General features: G+C 40.4%; 1 protein-coding gene across 1 annotated transcript in view; it reads left to right on the top strand.

Moving 5' to 3' along the window:
- Positions 1-19,887, top strand: part of LOC132383035 (ankyrin repeat and fibronectin type-III domain-containing protein 1-like) — a 214,250-nt gene that overhangs the window by 168,531 nt on the left and 25,832 nt on the right. Inside the window, exons 8-11 of the mRNA XM_059953740.1 lie at positions 7,659-7,749; positions 8,932-9,039; positions 14,476-14,575; positions 17,003-17,135. Coding sequence (XP_059809723.1) covers positions 7,659-7,749; positions 8,932-9,039; positions 14,476-14,575; positions 17,003-17,135 — 432 coding nt within the window. The remainder of the gene's footprint in view (positions 1-7,658; positions 7,750-8,931; positions 9,040-14,475; positions 14,576-17,002; positions 17,136-19,887) is intronic.

Below are 19,887 nucleotides of genomic sequence, written 5' to 3'. Positions count from 1 at the left end.
GATTTTTGTATCATCTTTAGCCAAGGTCTATCATGGTGACTAGAGAATAGCCAGTGTTGTTGATTTGTTTAAGAGCAACAGGAACAAACCAGGAAATAATAGGCCATTGAGCTCTACATCATCAGAAAGGAAATTACTGGAGAAGAGTCCAGGGACAATATTTACTTGCATTTGGAAAAGCATGAACTTATTCTGGATAGTCAGCATGACTCTGTGCAGGAGAGGTTCTATCTCATAAATTTGCTTCATTTTTTAGAGAAGATGACGATGGACTTTAATACTACATTTGACAAGCTCCCTCATTGTACACTAATCCAGAAGATTAAGCCAAGGTGATCTGATAAATTGGATCCAAAATTGGCTTGCTCATATAAGTTGAGGGGTATTAGTGGAGGGATATTTTTGTGACTGGAGGTTTGTGCCCAGCAGAGTTCCACAAGATTCTGTTTGAAAAATATATTAATGATTTAGATGCAAATATAGATGGTTTGGTTAGTGAGTTTGCAAATGACATGATAGTTGGTGGAGTTATGCATAACAAGGGACGTTGTCAAGTGGTACAGCAGGATATAGATCAGTTAAGACATCTGAGTGAAGAAATGGCAGATGGAACTTAATCCACACTGCTATAAGATGATGCAGAAGCTGTAGAAGTACAGGAACCTTAGGAACATCCATGTACAGAGGGATATTGGAGTATACATCTATTGTTCTTTCAAAGTGGCAACATAAGCAGGTAGGAAAATAAAGAAGACATAAAGCATGCTTGCCTTCATGAGTTGGAACACTGAGTATAAAAGTTGACAAGTCATGTTTCAGCGGCATAAATCTTTAGTTAAGCCACATTTGGAGTACTGTGTGTACTATACAGTATAGGGAGGATAAAAAGGCTTTAGAAAGGGTATAGAAGAGGTTCATTAAGATATTGGCTAGATTAGAGAGTATTAGCTATAAGGAGTTGGACAAACTTGAATTACTTTCGTTAGAACATTGGAGACTGAGATGTAATCTGACAGAAATATATAAAATTATGAGAGACATGCATAGGGTGGTAGTCAGAATCTTTTTCCCTGAGTAGAAATTAAGATACCATAAAATTTAACATGAGAGGGGTAAAGTTTAAGGGAAAATTTCAAAGCCAATATTTATACTTTGTGGTAGATGCCTGGAATGCACTGCCAAGAGAGGTGGTAGAACAGAGGTGATAGTAATGTTTTAAAGCCATTTAGGTAGGCACATGAACAGGCAAGGAATGGAGAAATACAAACCATATACAGCAGATTGGTTTCAGTTTAGTAGATCCTGCCCCTCAGAACCCCTTCTAGTAATTCTGCTACAGTTGTTCTTGTGCTCTTCTTAAATAAAGGCGCAACATTAGCCATCTTCCAATTTTCCAGGACCTCACCCATGCCTACATATAATGCAAATATCTCTACCCCTGTGGCCGGCTGGTGGTGTAGTGGCATCAGCACCGGACTTCAGAGTGAGGGCTCCCTAGTTCAAATCCAGCCGGCTCCCTTGCACGCTTTCCATCTGTGCTGGGTTGAGTGTCAAGCTAGCAACTTGGCCTTGTAAAAACAAGAAAGCCTGCTAAAAATAATGCCATCATGACAGCATCCCAATGACTCCACTTGGAGTTAAGGGCTTTCTTCTTCTTCTATCTCTACCCCTGTATTTTTTCCTAACTTCCCACAATGTCCTAGTATATACATCAGCCCCAGAGGATTTACCACTTTAATATGCATCAAGACCACCAACACCTACTTTGTTGTAATGTGGAAATGTTCCAATACATCACTGTTCATTACCTTTAATTGCTCAGCTTCCATGACCTTCTCTATGGTAAATATAGTGGAGTATTCATTTAAGGTCTCACCCATTTTTCTTGGTTCCACACATAGATTACCATCCTGATCCTTCAGTGGATCTACTCTCAACCTACCTAACCTTTTACTCTTAATATACTTAGCAGAATCTTAAGCATTCTTCTTTATCATATTTGTCAATGCTATCTCATGTATTTTTGCTGTCCTGATGCCTTCTTACTTACTTATGCATCTCCAATATTTAAGGGTTCTGCATGGTCCCACCTGCCTATACCTGACATACTGTATACCTCTTTTTTTTCCCTGAGCATACCTCAATATCCCTCGTAATCCAGAGTTCCCTTACTTTGTCAGCCTTGTCCTTCATGCTAGCAGGAATATACTGTTCCTGAACTCTCCCTATATCACTCTTATAAGCCTCCCACTTTATGAGTTTAATCTGTGGACCAGTCCCACCTTTTTCCATAACTATTTTAAAACTAATAGAATTATGCTCACTGGTTCCAAAGGGCACCCTCATGCCCAATAAGTCCAGTGTTGCCTTTCTCCAGTAGGGCCATTATATAATGTTTGAGAAAACCTTACAGAATAATTTTGATGATATTAGAGAGGATCTGGCATGTGTGGATTGGGACTTTTTTTTTCCTGGCTGAAGTGTGGTTGTAAATGGGAGGCCTTCAAAAGGGAAATTTTGAGAGTACAAAGTTTTTATGTTCAGGCAAGGTTAACAAGTTTAGGGACGTTGTGTTTTGAGATTCTGTATATTAAGGCCCTGGTTAAGAAGAAGAAAGAGGTGCATACCAGGTATAGGCAGCAAGGAACAAATGAGTTATTTGAGTATAAGAAGAAAATCAGGAGGGCTCAAAGAAGACATGAGGTTGTTCTAACAGACAAGGTGAAGGAGACTGTCTGGGCTTCTACAGATTTACAAAGGTATTGCCAGGACTTGACAACCTGTATTATAGGGGAAGGTTGAGGTAGATTAAGATTTTATTCCCTAATGCTTATGAGTATGAGGAGAGATTTGATAGAGGTGTAGAAAATTATGAGAGATGTAGATAGGGTAAATGCAAGCATGCTTTTTTCCACTGAGGTTGGGTGAGACTAGAACTAGAAGTTATGGGTTAAGGATGAAAGGTTAAATGTTTAGGAGAAACATGAAGGGAACTTCTTCATTCAGAGGGTGGTGAGGGGGTGGAACGAGCTGCCAGCGGAAGTGGTGGATGCAGTTGTGATTTCAATATTTAAGAGAAATTTGAATGGGTACATAGATGAGAAAGATATGGAGTGCTATGGTCCTGGTGCAAAATGGGACTGGGAGGAATTTTTTTCTCTTAAAATAAATTTTAGTCATTAAAAGAATTTTCAGGAATAAACTATGTACCGACTTTTTATACTTTACATTCATTGTCAATACTCTCTGTACTGTTCAATTAAATTCCTACTTATCAATAACCCATGTGACCACCTGGGATGCTATAATAATTAAGGTGCTTCCTCACCCAACCAGCCTGTCCCTTTGCAGTAGCAGAAGAATCCTGCCCTATGGTCCTTCCCTACTGAGCTCTTGTGGTTGCACCAAGCTTCAGTGCGTCCCTTAGCACATACTCCTGCAACCTGGAATGTGCCAGTCAGCAGCATTCTTCCACGGAAATCTCGATGTGCTGGCAGGCCAACGATTTTCAGGCAAACCAAGAGGCATTTTTCACTGAATCAATGGTGATAATGTCAATTAATAACAGAGTTAGGTTGTTAAACACTGTCATTCTGAAGATCAATTATCATTGCGACCCATTTCATTCTCATATGTCTTACCTTATATATTGACTGTTTATTGAGCTTGCTTAAAATATCAAGACATATTAACTTCGTATGACTTTAGGTTCAGGTCCTAGACATTGACTATTCACCTCACTTCTGGCAACCTCCTCTGAAGGGCGCCACTGTAGCGAAGCAGTTAGCACAACACTATTACAGTTTGGGCCATTCCAGAGTTCGGAATCAAATTCCAGTGCCATTCTGTAAGGAGAATCCACATGGAATACATGGATTTTCTCTGGGTCCTCTGGTTTTCTCCCACGATCCATAAACGTACAAGGTAGGTTAATTGTTAATTCACCTGTGATTAGGTTTGGGTTAATCAGATTTGTCAGGGGTTGCTGGGGCAGCATAGTTTGAGGGGCTGGCAGGACCTCTGCACTGTATCATTAAATAATTAATTATCTGCAAGCAGCACTTGGTATTTGTCTCTGCGTGTGTCTCTGGGAACAGCCCATAGATGAACACATCCTCTGTCATGTAGCTGCCGGGATGAATCACAGCACAGGTCCTTGCATCTTTCTGCACACCCTCTTCACAAACCCACAGTGCACAAAGAGGTGAGATACTGTCTCTTCCCCACTACAGTCATCCTGCGGGTAGTGGCTGGTGGGAGTGATGCTCCAGGCATGCAGAAAGGATCTGACAGGGAGGGTCCCTCTCACTTCCAGCCATCAGGGTTTTGTCTGTTGGTGAGGTCTGGCGAAGAAGCATTCTGCTGCATGGTCTGGACTGTCTACTCAAGGAACCACCCCACTGTGTCCATCAAGTCCTTCTCCTACAGTGTCTGCAGGATGTTCTGCACTGACAACTGCCTGATGGACTTGTAGTCAAAGGTGTTGGTGCAGAAGAACTTTTCCCCAAAAGATGGGTAGTTCGGCGATGTCCATCTGACATGACGGTTTAATAGTTCTGCATAGACTATAAGGGCCAAAGGGCCTGTTTCTGTGCTGTAGTGTTCTATGTCTCCATAATTCCATAACACATTTAACAAATTCCCAGCCTTTATACCATGGCAGTCCTGGTCAGCATGAGAAGACAAAGTGATAGTCAAACAAAACCAGGATGCAATCATTTGAGGAATTTGAATTTCCTGTTTGAAATTACTGCAGGTTATAATTTTGCTACCTTTTAACATTTCTAAACATCAAATACAACTAATCAAATGATAAGCATGAACTCAGTGGCTGAAGGGCCAGTTTCTATTCTGAATCTCTCTGTGACTTGCATTGAGTGTCACTGTGACTGTATAGGAGGCCACAGGCTGATGGGTCAATGTAGAAATGGGATGGGAAATCAAAGTGGCAGGCAACAGGAAGCTCAGGGTTGCCCCTGTTGACTAAATGTAAATTCTCCATAAAGAGATCACTCAATCTGTATTTGGTTTCGCCGATGTAAATGAGATCACATTGTAAACAGCAAAATCAGTACCCTAGATTGAGAAGCAACTGTGATGTCATTCAATACTTCCTTAGATTAGGAAAGTGCAGGTGAATTATAGCTTCACCTGGAAAGACTGCTAGGGTCCCTGGATGGTGGGAAAAAGTGAAAAGGCAAGTCGCATTTCCTGTGGGTTGTAAGGAAAAGCCATAAGAAGAGGGTGGTTGGTGGGCACAGGGGAATGATCCCTGCGACGTGCTGAAAGATGAAAATGTATCTGGTGGAGGAATCTTTCTGAAGTAAGTACTCAAGCTTACTAGATTGGTCTGTAATGTCATCCAATACTTCTCTTTTAAGGCACATATATTTACTTGAACAAAGAGCAATCAGTGCCTCAAAGTAGTTGGAGGCAAAGCACCATCTGGGGCTCCAGATGGTGTCAAGGGAAGATAAAATCTTTATCAGAAAACAGAGGTAACCACCGACTGTTTCTGAATTTTTGAGATGGAGAGATGTGAGAGAGCTGGAGAGAATATTAATGATCTTTGGTGAAGAAGTGAAATATCATTCAAGGTTCTTGCTCCTGCCTTTGGAGAGAGTGCCAGAGGAAAGAACAATCATGGAACTGTAAAATTAATTCCTATTAGGAGAGGAGGAAATTAGAAAATAGTCATAAAAATTCTTTATAGCAAATATTCTGTAGTCACTATCTTGTTAATATCCTTATTTCTTGTCAGGGTGTTTGTAAAGGACAGGATAATTTGAGGCTGGTTTCACCTGGTTGGTAAGTGAGAGGTGGAGGTCTGGGAACTGGACCAATTGCAGTGTGAGGAAAGACCGTGATTAATAGAAAGGTAGTGGCAGCTCCCTAGAGATGGGAGGAGTAGAGTCAGAAGCACTCTCCCCATCCCTGAGCACTGAAAATAAATCAAGTGCTTTCTTTAAAAATAGTTCTTGTCTAATTTAAATATAATAATCACTTACTCTGTAACAGTAAGAGGTAACAATTATATGCCAAGCAATCTGATCATGTCATTTTGTCCAAATTTCAATTCTGGGCATAATCACTTAAAATTTTTAATCCCTATCTAACATCATCAAGGACACTCATCTCCCTTAGAGAGAAAAGAATGTATTGGTGTTAGAGAGAATCCAGATGAGGTTCATGAGAATGATCCTAAGAATTAAAGGGTTAAAGTACTCATTGGAGTTTAGAAGAATGATGAGTGATCTCATTGAAACTGTCAAACATTGAAAGGCCCAGATAGAGTGAAAATGGAGAGGGTATTTCCTATAGTGGAGGAGGCTGAGACCAGAGGGCACAGCCACAGAATACAAGGATGTCCCTTTAGAACAGAGATGAAGAGGAATTTCTGTGGCTAGAAGGTGGTGAATCTGTGGAGTTCATTGTCAAGTCATTGAGTTGATAGGTTCTTGATTAGTGAGGGTGTCAAAGGTTACAGGAGGAGGCAAGAGAATAGGGTTAATAAATCAGCAGTGATGGAATGGTGGCGCAGATTTGATGGGCCTGGTGGCCTAATTCTGCTCCTTATCGTCTGTTCTTATCATCTTATGAACAGTAATGCAGCTAGTGGAGCTGTTGCCTATCTGTAGTAGTACTCCCTAAATAGAGTTTAGATTTTCTCCCTATAGCCTTCTCTGGGTTTTTCCAAAGATATTCAGGTTGGTAGGTAATTGGTTACTGTGCATTGCCCCTAGTCTGTAGGTAAGTGGTAGAACTTTGAGGAATTGATGGGAATGTAGGAATAATAAAATGTGAATACTGTAAATGATGCTTGTTAGTTGGCATGCACTCAGTGGGTTGAAGGGTTTGTTTCTCTGCTATCTAACTCTTGCTCACCACCTTTCTTCTAATTGGCCATTCGGGGTCCCTGCTGCAATTAACATTTTTCAGTTGTTGGAGCAAATTTTCTGGCTTTTAAGGAAGCTTAGAAATTAGAAGCACTGCCCTCTGCTCTGACCATAATCCAACTCTCCATCCCTCCCCAAATATTCCCTCTCCCAATTCTACTCCTGACAGCTGCCTTTTCTCAGTAACCATTTCCCTTTCCTCATTATCAACATTGAAATACTGACCTGACACGGAACCCAGCAAAAACTGATGGAATAATACTTTATAGGTGTCAAGAAGATTGATATCAGGGATGGAGTATTTTCTCTGAGGCAAAAGTAAACAGTCTGGATTTTGTTCTCTTGAGTTTAGAAGAAAGAGATGTGATCTCAATGATAAATACATAACTGGTATTCAAGGCACTTAGAATCAAAGAGACACATACAGGAATGATATCTCTCCTTGTTGGGAGATCTAGAACCACAGGTTACAGTCTCAAAATAAGAGGTACCCATTCAGAATGCGAAGAAGAAGGAATGTCTTTTTTCAGAATTGAAATTCTGTACCCAAGAGGTCTGTGGAGTCTTAGTCACTGAGTATATTCAAGATATTGATTGATAGATTTTGGATGGGAAGAAATTCATGGGGTTAGCTCGGGAATGTGATGCTGTAGTAAAAAAAATTGTGATCTAGTTAAATGATGGAATAGATACTAGGGGCTGAACAGTCTGCTTCTGCTTGTTCTTAAACAACTTTTATAATAATATGTCTCTCTCCATCAGGGTGTTGTGTACTACGTTCGTGTTTCAGCTTACAACATGAAAGGCTGGGGACCACCAAAGCTATCTTCTCCCGCCTGTGCCTCTCCTTCCAGTAAGTGATGATGCTTATTGTTGCTTTACATCAAACTCACACTTACATTATATACCTATACTTGATTAACAGTCAATGAAGTGTCTTTGAAGTCCAGTAATGGTATTGTAGGATGTGCTGCAGCCAGTTTATATGAGGGCACTCCTATACACAAAACTTTGATAATTGTTGAAAAACAAAAACTGCAGAGGTCGGAAATTGGAAATAAAATCAGAGACTGAGACACAGCACGCTGGTCAAGTCTGCAGAAAGAAGGACAGACATAAAGTTTCAGATCAATGGCTTTTCATCAGAACTAGGAAACATACTTATTATTGATTCTTAATGTTAAATGGGGTAAATGTTGGGCAGGACACAAGTGATAATTCTCTGCTCTCCTTCAAGACAAGACCAGTCGTTTGCATTTGGCTGCAAAACAGACAGGATTACATCAGAAAAGGGCACATCTGCTGTCATCTGAAAAGCAGCTCCTTGGACAATGTAGGACTCCCCCCAGTACTGTTGTGGAATGAGACAATATTGCTTAAGTCTCTACAGTGGGACTTGAACCAAGAGCCCTCTGCGTCAACATTGAAAGAAATCCCAACTAGGCCACAACGTTGCAAGTGATATTACTTTGAATTGCTTGGTCATTAAGGTAACAGCAGCAGAAATGCCGGTCATTTGGTCTTACAAAGCCACCTAGCCATGCTAAATAGAACCAAGGTCATAAGGAGAGGTGGTAAAGGGATATATAATGTAATACCACCTAAAATAAATTATTATTCTGCTTTTTAAAATCATATATCTTGCTTTCTTTTGCCTCTTTTCCTAAAGATTCAAAAGCTTAAACCTATTTTCATTCAGATCATTTGATTAAAGTCATTTTTTACCAAACCACATCCAAGTTGTTTGGCATAACTTTGGAAGTTTGGCTGGCCACTTTTTGGTAAGATTATCCTTGTTCCCAGGTACAGTTTCCACACCAGGGATATGTTGGATGATGTCATTCTTCAATGTCCTGGTAATCCCAAAATAACCTGGTGGTGTCAGTCTAACACCGGGATATCTGCTGGGAAGTGAATTATTTCCCCTCATCCTGTATTTCACCATTGCCCCTCCACTGTAGAAACTAAGAGGCTTTGTTACCTTGGTAATGTGTGAATACTAAGCAACAATGTCTGTCCTCTGATCCCTGTGTAGGTTGGAAAGAGTCCTCAGATATTAAGCTGAGGCACAAGGACCAAAGCCAAGCAGTGCTGCAGCTTCTGGAGAGAGTTAAAGGTCCTTGTCATCGGAGCTTTTTCGTGGGTGAGTTCAGTCAACGTCCTGAACTATTTCCATACTCACAGTGCAACCCATCAGTTTAGTGCACTGGTAACCAGGCTGGATGTGACATTCACACATAGTAAAAACCTTGCGATCTTTCAACAGTTTAATATTTGGGCAGTTTTCCATCCTGCAAATATACATAGTAGTATATTTTACTGAGTAGCTATCACAAACAGATTCTGAATTCCTCACCTCTAATCTGTACTAGTTAATTTGACCAGGCCAGGAACTGGAAAGCTACAACTGGTACCCAATGATTAAGTGAGGACTCCAAGTTGGTAAGAACTTGCTCAAACAGTGCGCTAGCACCTGCATCGGTCTGTGAAGAATGGCTCGGGATTTTGTTCACCCCCTTATCAGAAACATATAGGGACTCTCTGTTTAGAAGAATGATACCAAAACTGAAAGGCAATGCTTAATGTGGCAGTACCGTTGGAAAAAGAGAAGTCTGAGGATGACCTAGTAGAAGCCTTTAAAATTATGAAAGGGTTCGTGCGTGAACGTGGTGCAGATAGTCTGTGTGTGGAAAGGTGTGCTAATTTGGATATGCATTGTGGGTCAATGTAAGCTTGTTCAAAGTGCTGCTGTTGCACACTGGTGAAACAACCAAAAGGAAACAGGAATGTGGTAAATTAGAAGTATGGGAGAGTAACAGAGGACAGAAGCCCATAGGAGTGCCTGAGGCTTTGGGCGTCATTCTGTGGGGTTTATGTATCACTATTACAGTGGAGTAAAGGGAACTACAAGGCATGAGAGAGGAGTTGGCTGAAGTTGATTGGAAGGGGACACTTGCAGGGATGATGGTTGAAGAGCAATGGCTAAAATTTCTGAGAGTAATTCAGAAAATGCAAGATAGATACATCCCAAAGAAGTATTCTGAATGGAGGATGAAGCAACCATGGCTGACAAGAAAAGTCAAAGACAGCATAAAAGCAAAAGAGAGGACATATAATAAAGCAAAAATTAGTGGGAAGTTAGAGGAATGAGAAGCTTTTAAAAACCAACAGAAGCAAACTAAAAGATACATAAGGTGAGAAAAGATTAAATATGAAGATAAGCTAACCAGTAATATATGTTTCTTTGGATATACAAAGAGTAAAAGAAGGGTCAGAGTGGATATTAAACCACTCTGGAGAATGACTCTGGAGAGGTAATACTGGGAAACAGAAATAGTGGACAAACATGATAAGTATTTTGCATCAGCCTTCACTGTGGAAGACACCAGCAACATGCCAGAAAGTTGAGTGTGTCGGGGTTGAAGTATTGTTGCTCTTTCTAAGGAGAGGGTGCTTGAGAAGCTGAAAAGTCTGAAGGTAGATAAGTCAACTAGAGCAGATGGACTACACCCCCAGGGTTCTGAAAGAGGTAGCTGAAGAGATTTTGGAGGTTTTAGTAGTGATCTTTCAAGAACCACTAGATTCTGAAATGGTTCTGGAGGACTGGAAAATTACAGATGTCATTCCATTCTTTAAAGTGGGGGGGGCAAAAGACTAAATCATAGAGCAGTTACCCTGACTTTAGTGGTTGGGAAGATGGAGTCCATTATTAAGGTTGATGATTCGAGATAATTTGAAGCACATGATAAAATAGGTCAAAGTCATCACAGTGGCCTTAAGGGGTAATTTTGTCTGACAGATCTGTTGGAATTCTTTGAGGAAATAACAGCCAGGATAGACAAAGGAGAGTCAGTGGTTGTTGTTTACTTGGATCTTCAGAAGGCCTTTGACGATGTGCTGCACGTGAGGCTGCCAAACAAAATAAGAGCTCATGGTATTACAGTAAAGATACCAGATGGACAGAAGATTGACTGACTGGCAGGAAGTCAAGAGTGAGAAAAAGGGGCCTTGTCTGGTTGGCTGCCGGTGACTAGTGGTGTGCCGCAGAGGTCAGTGTTGGGATCACTTCTTTTTACATTGTATGATTTGTATGACAGAATTGAAGGCTTTGTGGCCAAGTTTACGGACGGTGCAAAAGTAGGTAGAGGGGCAGATATTGTTGAGGAAGCAGGGAGTCTGCAGAAGAACTTGGACAGATTAGGAGAATGGACAAAGAAGTGTCAAATGCAGTATAATGTAGGGAAGTGTGTGGAATCCAGGGAAATCTGGCTAATTAGATACACAATGGGCTTGATAGAAAGCAGAGGTGATGGTGGAAGGTTGCATCTTGGACTTGAGGCTCGTGACCTCAGGGGCTCAGGGACCTATTGTTTGTTATCTATATCAACAATTTGGATAAGAATGTACGAGATTTAAGATGGTTTAATGTCATTTCCTGTACACAAGTGTAAATGAGAACAACATAATTGTTACTCCGGATCTGATGCAGCACCAAAAAGAACACAATTAGATAAAGAACACAATAATGAAAAAACACAATAAATATAAATACATAATCTAGCTTATACGGTATACATAGATTGTTTTTATGTCCATAAAGTGATGCTAGACACAGGAGTGTCTGTAAATAAGGTGACTGACAGGAATTGATAAAGTAATGGTGGAGGGGTGGGTTAGTGGGTGGAGGTGTTGATCAGCCTTACTTCTTGGGCAAAGTAACTGTTTTGAATCTGGTGGTCCTGGCGTGTATGCTTCGTAGCCTCCTCCCTGATGGAGCTAGGTAAACAATCTAAGAGAAGGATGGGTAGGTTTCACTCGGCAAAAGTCAAGTAGTACTGTGTTTGACTACAATCTGCTGCAGCATTACAGATTCTGGGTCTTGGGCTATTTTTTTTGTATGACTGTATTTTACTGACATATGTGCTTGCTCTTTTATATGTTCTGTATGTGCCTTGTGCTGTGTATTACTGCGTTTTGCACATTGGCCCTGGAGTAATGCTCTTTCGTTTGGCTGTATCCATGGGTATTCGTGTATGGTTGAATGACAATTAAACTTGAACTTGAAAGAGAAATAGAGTTAATCTTTTAACCCAAAGAAGACTAGGAAGGAGTCAAAGTAAGTTTGATAAGTCTTGGCAAAGGGTGATTACTTCTGATAAAGTAAAACCAGGGTGACAAATTGGGATAAGCTGTAAATGAGGTTATCTGTGTTTTTAATTTGTTTTCACTTTTGATATTGATATTGGAATTGATTTATTATTGCCACGTGTAGCAAGGTACAGTGAAAAACTTGTCTTGTGTACTGTTCATACAGATCAAATCGTTACGCTGTGCATTGAGCTAGCAATAACAATGCAGAATAAAATGTAAAAGCTACCAAAAAAAGTGCAGTGCAGGTAAACAGTAAAGTGCAAGATCATAACAAGGTAGATTATGAGTCCAAGAACCCATCGTATCATACATGAGGTCCATTCAAAAGTCTGATAACTTTTGGATAGAAGCTGTCTCTGAGTCTATTGGCAGGTGCTTTCAGGCTTCTGGGAGAGAAGGAATTAGGGAATGTCCAGGGTGGATGGGGTTTTTGATTATGCTAGTTACTTTACTGAGGCAGCAGGAATCCGTGGAGTCAGTAGAGGGAAGGCTGTCATGTACTGAGTTTCTTGTTGTCATATACAGAGCAATTTCAATACCAAGTAATTATGGATCAGACAGAATACTTTCTATGTTGCATCAATAAAAATTAGTAATGGGATGGGAATATAGCAAAATCTTTAACTACCTCTGGAGGCAGAGGCATTGTTGAGCTTTCTTGGCCATAACATCAATGTGGTTGGATCAGGGTAGGCTCTTGGTGATGACAGTTCCCTCTAAACTCCATGGGTGCACAGTAACTGAACTACTCCCACTCGCATAGCCTTTGTTGCTGCACAGCTAGAATTTTTTATATAATGTCATATAATTTTGAAATTATGTTAATGTCATTTTGAAATCTATGTTAATATAACTGTAAAATACCTTGTAATTAATTGTGTTAATGAATATAATCTATAAATTTTCTAAATAATAGACATACCATAACCTTTATTTTGAAACATCTTAGAGCTTCAACATATTTACATTCAGTGTTTCAACTTACAATACTGTTATGAATTGTAAGAATAAACACAGAATGGAAGTTAGTAGCTCATTTTTAATAAACCGCTGACCCGCTGAATGCCAAGATTATAATATGCATATTATTAAAAATATATTTAAAGTGCTGTGTAGTTTTCAGGCCAAGTAAAAAAATCCTGCTCAAAGCAGTGATTGTTCTGTAAACGATATTACCTGTAAACCACCCTCATCTTGAAATCAATGGTCAGCTCTTTTGTTGATATTGAAGGAAAGATTGTTGTCATGACATCATATTACTAATCTCTCTATCTTCTTCCTGTATCTGACTCAGCATTACTTGAGATGCATACCACTGTGATAGTATCATCTAGAAGCTTGTAAATAGAGCTAGATTCAAGTAGAATCTGGCCACGCAGTAATGAGTATACAGGAAGTAGAGTAGAGGGGTGAGAACACAATCTTGAGGAGCGGCAGTGTTTTGAAATTTGAAGGACGTGCTTCTGCCTATCCTTACTGATTGAAGTTGAGGATCCAGTTGCACAGGGACCATTGACTTTCTGATGAACAGACCACATTCAATAATGATAGGCATCTTTGATAGAACATAGAATAGTACAGCACATTACAGGCCCTTCAGCCCACAATGTTGTGCTGACCCTCAAACCCTGCCTCATGTATAACCCCCCACCTTAAATTTCTCCATATACCTGTCTAGTAGTCTCTTAAACTTCACTAGTGTGGCTGCCTCCACCACTGACTCAGGCAGTGCATTCCACGCACCAATCACTCTCTGAGTGGAAAAACCCTTCCTCTAATATCCCCCTTGAACTTCCCTCCCCTTAACTTAAAGCCATGTCCTCTTGTACTGAGCAGTGGTGCCCTGGGGAAGAGGTGCTGGCTGTCCACTCTGTCTATTCCTCTTAATATCTTGTACATCTCTATCATGTCTGCAGTCATCCTGCTTCTCTCCAAAGGGTAAAGCCCTAGCTCCCTTAATCTCTGATCATAAACCCTCTAAACCAGGCAGCATCCTGGTAAATCTCCCCTGTACCCTTTCCAATGCTTCCACATCCTTCCTATAGTGAGGCGACCAGAACTGAACACAGTACTTCAAGTGTGGCCTAACTAGAGTTTTATAGAGCTGCATCATTACATCGCGTCTCTTAAACTCTATCCCTCGACTTATGAAAGCTAAGCTTTCTTAACTACCCTATCTACCTGAGAGGCAACTTTCAGGGATCTGTGGACATGTACCCCCAGATCCCTCTGCTCCTCCACACTACCAAGTATCCTGCTTGGTATCCTGCTTGATATTCAATATATTCCTGATCCCTGGATTCAATAGCCCTTATAGCTGCCAATCCTGTTCCTAACCATATGTTCAGACCCCATCCTAAAGGAGATTAGCTATCATGACTATGTTGAATGAGTACTGACAATAACTCCCATGCCAATTTTCTTTCAGAAGCTTCCAAGGTTCATGTGCCTAGTAAGAGGCTCTTGGTCTCTCGAAGTCTCAAGTACCTTTTCCAAAATACAAGCAAATTTGTCAAGAATTTACAGAGGTGAGTATGGTTGCTACTTGCCTCTGGAGCCAGGTTGATGCAAGATGAATGTTCGGAATCAGGAAATGAAGCTCAGAACTGTATGGGTCAGAATGCTGGATCGAGGGCTGAGGGAGATACTTAGCAGGTTGAGGGTTCAGGCAAACAGATATAGGGAGAAGGGACACTAAATCATCATCTGCAGTCATTTCTTAAAGAAATACAAAGCATCTGCTTCAATTGATTCCCTGGGGTCTGCCATCAGTAAGAACTGCATGGAGGTTGACATAAGTACATTTTCCAGAAAAATTCTCTCATTTAAAAAATTAAATGAAGGATGTTCCTCCTGTTGCTGTGAGGCGAATTTAAAAAAGAACCCAGGGGGTGCAATTTTAACTCAAACTGTCAGGGTATAATCTTCTCAATGCAGAGGAACATGGAGTAGGATATAAAACCAGGGTTTTATTCTAAATTCCGTGTGATAGCTGCCCGGTGTTTCAAGTTAATGTGACCTATGTGAGTTCAACTAGTGAATGTACTTAAGGCCTGAATTTACTCAAGGGGTTTCTGGTCACTGACCAAAGTAAGGATTAGACCAAGAAAGATTGGAACAAGCAGAGGTCCAGAGGGAACCTCTGCTGTGCCGTACTTTCTTCTATTTGAAAGGCATGCTGTCTCTGAAGCACCTTCTATTACTACAGTATTGCATTTATTGGATGATGTTATTTACCTTTAACAATTACATGTTCAGTGTTCAGCTTGTTACCTATGGCAAGTCTGGTGCCTGAGGTAGAAAGCTTATTATTTCTGTTGAAACTAGAACAACTGTAAAACAGTTTTTTTTTGGTAACAGAGCACTGATCCCCCACACATGGTAAATTCCAGGTACACCTGAAATTGTAGCTGAACCATCCTAGCCTGGTATCTGAGTTAATGTTGGATCATTTCATGGGGTGAAGGTAGTCTATGTGTTGGAGTAAATTTGTCCAGACAAGCTAGAAGCAGACCCACATTTCAATTGGTCCATAAATGTGGACACTTTTACTGGGCTTCCTGGTGACTCATGACTCACTGATGAAGAGCCAATCTCATTCACACCAGACCTGAGCTGGAGTCCAGGATTTGATGGGAGGTGGTTGGTATGTGGAATTTACAAGCCAGAACTATTTGAGAGGAACAAAGGTTATCTCTGTTGTGGGGTGCCAGAGGTCAAATCTAAATTGGTGATTGTGAGAGAAGGATTAGGTAGAAAATTGAGATATGGACTGGAGAGGAAACGCGTGAGGAGGGAAATGAACAAGAAGGAATGAGTAGTCTGGACAAAGATTCAGAGGAAGGAGTAAACTAACAAAGGAAGGGGTAAATGGCTGATGTGATTAGCAAGCAATAGTACTTTTGAGGAGATGGGGTGGTCAGGAAGGAGAAAGATGACAATTGTATGGAAGTGGAGACTGGGGAGGAGGGGTGTTTGGATTGGAAATATTGGGTAGGGTGGCTGATAGACAAGTGGATTGATCAGTGAAGTCACTCTGGGAGTGACTTGTGCATAATCAATGGGTGGACCATATGATAAGTAAAGGGGTGGCAATCAAGAAGTAGGTAAAACTAGACACCAAAGTTCAAGTTCCAATATTCCAGGCTCTGCATCAGGAACAGGCCAGATTATCTGATCGGAAATCTACCTGTGACTCATCTATAGTTTGCGAGGTTCCCCGGTTATTCTTTACTGAGATCCGGGGCCCTGACAAATTCTGCCCATCGTCAGAGTGTGAGGCAGGTCACATCTCTAAACCCCATGTTGCACTGTTGAAGCGAATGGTTAAATCCACAAAACTGGAGTGAAGAAGGTAAGTCATTCTGATTCAAAAAGACTGCCTAAGAAAAAGTAGGTAGCAATGTTGTTGTTGCCTTCCTCCTGAGTTTATTCTGTTGATTCCAAATGGATACATTTCGGAGACAAATCACAAAGCACTGACATTATTGTGTATCTTGTGTAATGCTACTTAGCAAAGATGAAATTCTAGAAAATATTTTTTTCTTAGTTTCAAAACAGAATATACTGGAAAGCATCTGTGGAGAGAAAATCGAATTAAATATTCTATAGTTTGCTATGTGAACCTGAAGCATTAATTTTGAACCTTTCTCCATAGATGCTGCTTGATATGGTGAGCAATTCCCTGTTTTTATTCCATAATTCCAGTAAGATTCCAGTATATTTGTTCTTCATAGCTCCTGATCCAATCCCAAGCCCACAAGCATCTGCCTTGTTGGTCCTTGGGCCCAATTTCACTATCTGTGAAACTGACATGGAATCAGTGAATGAGATCAGCTAGAGGACAGGCTTATTCTCAAATCCAGTGTCAAGTACTGGATGGTGCTCCTCTTTGGTTGCCCAGTTGTGTATCTGATCTGACTGAGAAACAGTTTTAACTCATTTTTATTTTTCAGGGGGGTGTATTTAGCTGCCATTTTCTTCTACAAGGAGAACGTTCTGGTGACAAGCGAAGACCAGCTTCCGATTGTTGAGATTGACAGCTGCTGTTCAGGTTCTGACATGCAAGAATTCCTCTGGTTCTCCAAGGTACAACAGTGCTTTCTCACTTCTCAGGAACGTAAGGTGGGACGATTTCTCTGTGGCAGTGTATCAGGGCATAGGGGTCTTTCACCACCCACACACTGAACATTTATTAAATCTTTTGTTAACTTAGAGTACTGCGTTAGCTTAGCATCTACACTTCATTTTCAACTACAAAATAATCCATCAACTTTAAATACATAATGTAAGTGGATTAGTAAATAACTAGATGGTAAATTAATTTATTAATTAGAAATTGTATTAAATATGCACTGATTTATAACCTAGACATCAACAATTCTGCCAGTTTTAGAAATAAATTAGTGCTCACAATAAATAAACTTTGTTAAAAGAATAAGTGGTTTATCAAGACTTAAGAACATGAGAGGTTGTGGAGACTCTATGGATCTCTGTGCTGTGGGAAATGACTCTCTCTGGAGTTACTTACTTCAGGAAGTGTTTGTCAGAGACAACCTGACATATATAAGGAGTTAAGAATCTCAGGATAGTTCAGTGACATACATAGAGAGATACAACAATGGAAACATCAACCTCTTATCCAGGATTCAGGTCATCTTCAAAAAACAATACTCAAAAAAGACAGCATCCATCATTATGGACCTCCATCACCGAGGTCATGACTTGTTTTCATTGCCACCATCGGGAAGGAGATACAGAAGCCTGAAAGCACGTATTCAATGATTCAGGAATAGCTTCTTCCCCTCTGCCATCCAATTTCTGAATGGACATTGAACCCATGAACACTACCTCACTACTTTTTATTTTTATTTTTGCACCACTTATTTATTTTAACTAATATTTATATACTTGCTGTAATTCAAAATTTTTGTCTGTCATTATTTATTGCATTGCACTGCTGCTGCAGCAAAGACAATAAATTTCACAACACATGCCACTGATATTAAACCTGATTCTGATTCTCCCAGGTTCCATCCCTCACATACACACTAGGGGGAATTTAGAGTGGCTAATTAATCTTCTAACTGGTATGTCTTTGGGTTGTGGGAGGAAACATGAGCACCCAGATGAAATCCACATGGTAACAGAACATGTAAATTCCACACAGCAAGCACAGTTGATCGGGATTAAGCCCGAGGCCCTGTGGAGCAGTTGCCCTTTCAGCTGCACCACTGAGCCACCCCAACCAAGAAAATGCTGGATGTGGGAAATTAAGTATGGTTGTCAGTGAGCAGGGAATGGGAAACTGCATGAGATAAGGAAAAAGGTTCCATAGGTAGTGGAGTGTCAGATGGAAATAACTTTTATGTTCATGCACTGAAATCCCAGACTTACAGAAATGTCGGCAGCTCCCATAACATCAATTCCAAAGGGGTCAACATAACCACAGCTGTGTATTACTGTACTAGTATTGGATGATCTAGACTGTTAATCCAGCCACGTGAGTTTGAATCCCTCAAAGTTTCTAGGGAATTTACATAAGTAACTGAATTAATCCAGAATAAGAAGTTGGTCTCAGTAATGGTGACCACTAAACTACTGGATTATCACAAAATCCGATTTTGTTTGCTTTATGTCCTATTTGGAAGGAAATCTGCATTGCTTTCTAGGGTGAGAGATGTACTTGTTTCTGAATCTTTTTTTTTAGTTCAGGAATAACTAGGACTAGACAGTGTTGAATTACCTCCAAAGTTTGTAGGAGGCTTAAAATAAGAGAGTCTTTTGTAGAAGGACTCTGAACCCTCTCTTCAGTTCAAGAGTGATTGGAGGCAGACAACAAATGCCAGTCTTGGCAGTGATCGACATCCCATGATTAATAAAACAAGTAAAGGCATGGATGGAAGTGTCAACAGTAGATGAATGAGGTGGATGCAGGTCATGATAAGGATGGTGAGAGGAAATGAGAACTACTGGCTAGTTGACATGACTCCAGTATTTGGTTAACACTCTTCAAATTAGTTAAGTGATACTACTGGGTGTGGTGTATTCAAACTTCCAGAAAGCCTTGGTTGTGAAGCCACACAAGATAATAAAGAGTAAAATTAGATCATATGGAAATATGGGTAATATACTGGAATGGGTTGAGTATTAGTTAACAGACAAAAATAAAGAATAAATCATTCTTACTTTGGGGGTGGTGGGGGTGATACAGCCAGTCTAAGGGTACGTGCAAAGACCAGGCAGATGGAACATATAATGTGGAAAAATGTGAGTCCTTAGTGGAAGAAGTAAAAAAGTAAAGGATATTTAAATAGTGAGAGTTTGAAAAGTGTTGCTGTTCAGAGAGACCCTGTGTCCTTACCCATGGGTTTCTGTATACTGATTGTTTATACAATCTCAAAACATTCTGACAGGTTTGTTAATTGCTTGCCAATACAGCAAGTAATTATAAAGGCAAAGAGTAAATTGCCTTTATGGAAAGGATTTGAGTACAAAGATGGAGCCTCTTCCTTCAATTATAAAGGGCCCTTATGAGATGGCATTTGCCTTTATTGGCTGAGGTATTGAATATAAAAGCAGGGAAGAATTGCTGGAACTGTGTAAACTGTGCAACTAGAGTGTGTGTGTACAGTTCTGGTGACCACACTACAAATAATATGTGGTAGCACTTGAGAGGATGCAAAGCAGAATTCTTGTCTGGAGGAGATGCTGGTAATACTGTGTTGTTTTCTTTGTTTTCAAGGTGATGTGTGAGTAAGATGAGAGGCTCTGGTAGGGTGAACAGAATGGATCTTCTCTCTCAGGAGAGAGGTCAACAACCAAGGGTAATTGGTAGAAA

Source organism: Hypanus sabinus, chromosome 29, assembly GCF_030144855.1.
Source record: "Hypanus sabinus isolate sHypSab1 chromosome 29, sHypSab1.hap1, whole genome shotgun sequence".
NCBI lineage: Eukaryota > Metazoa > Chordata > Chondrichthyes > Myliobatiformes > Dasyatidae > Hypanus > Hypanus sabinus.
Note: the sequence above shows the minus strand (reverse complement) of the source record. Positions and strands in the feature narration are given on the sequence as shown.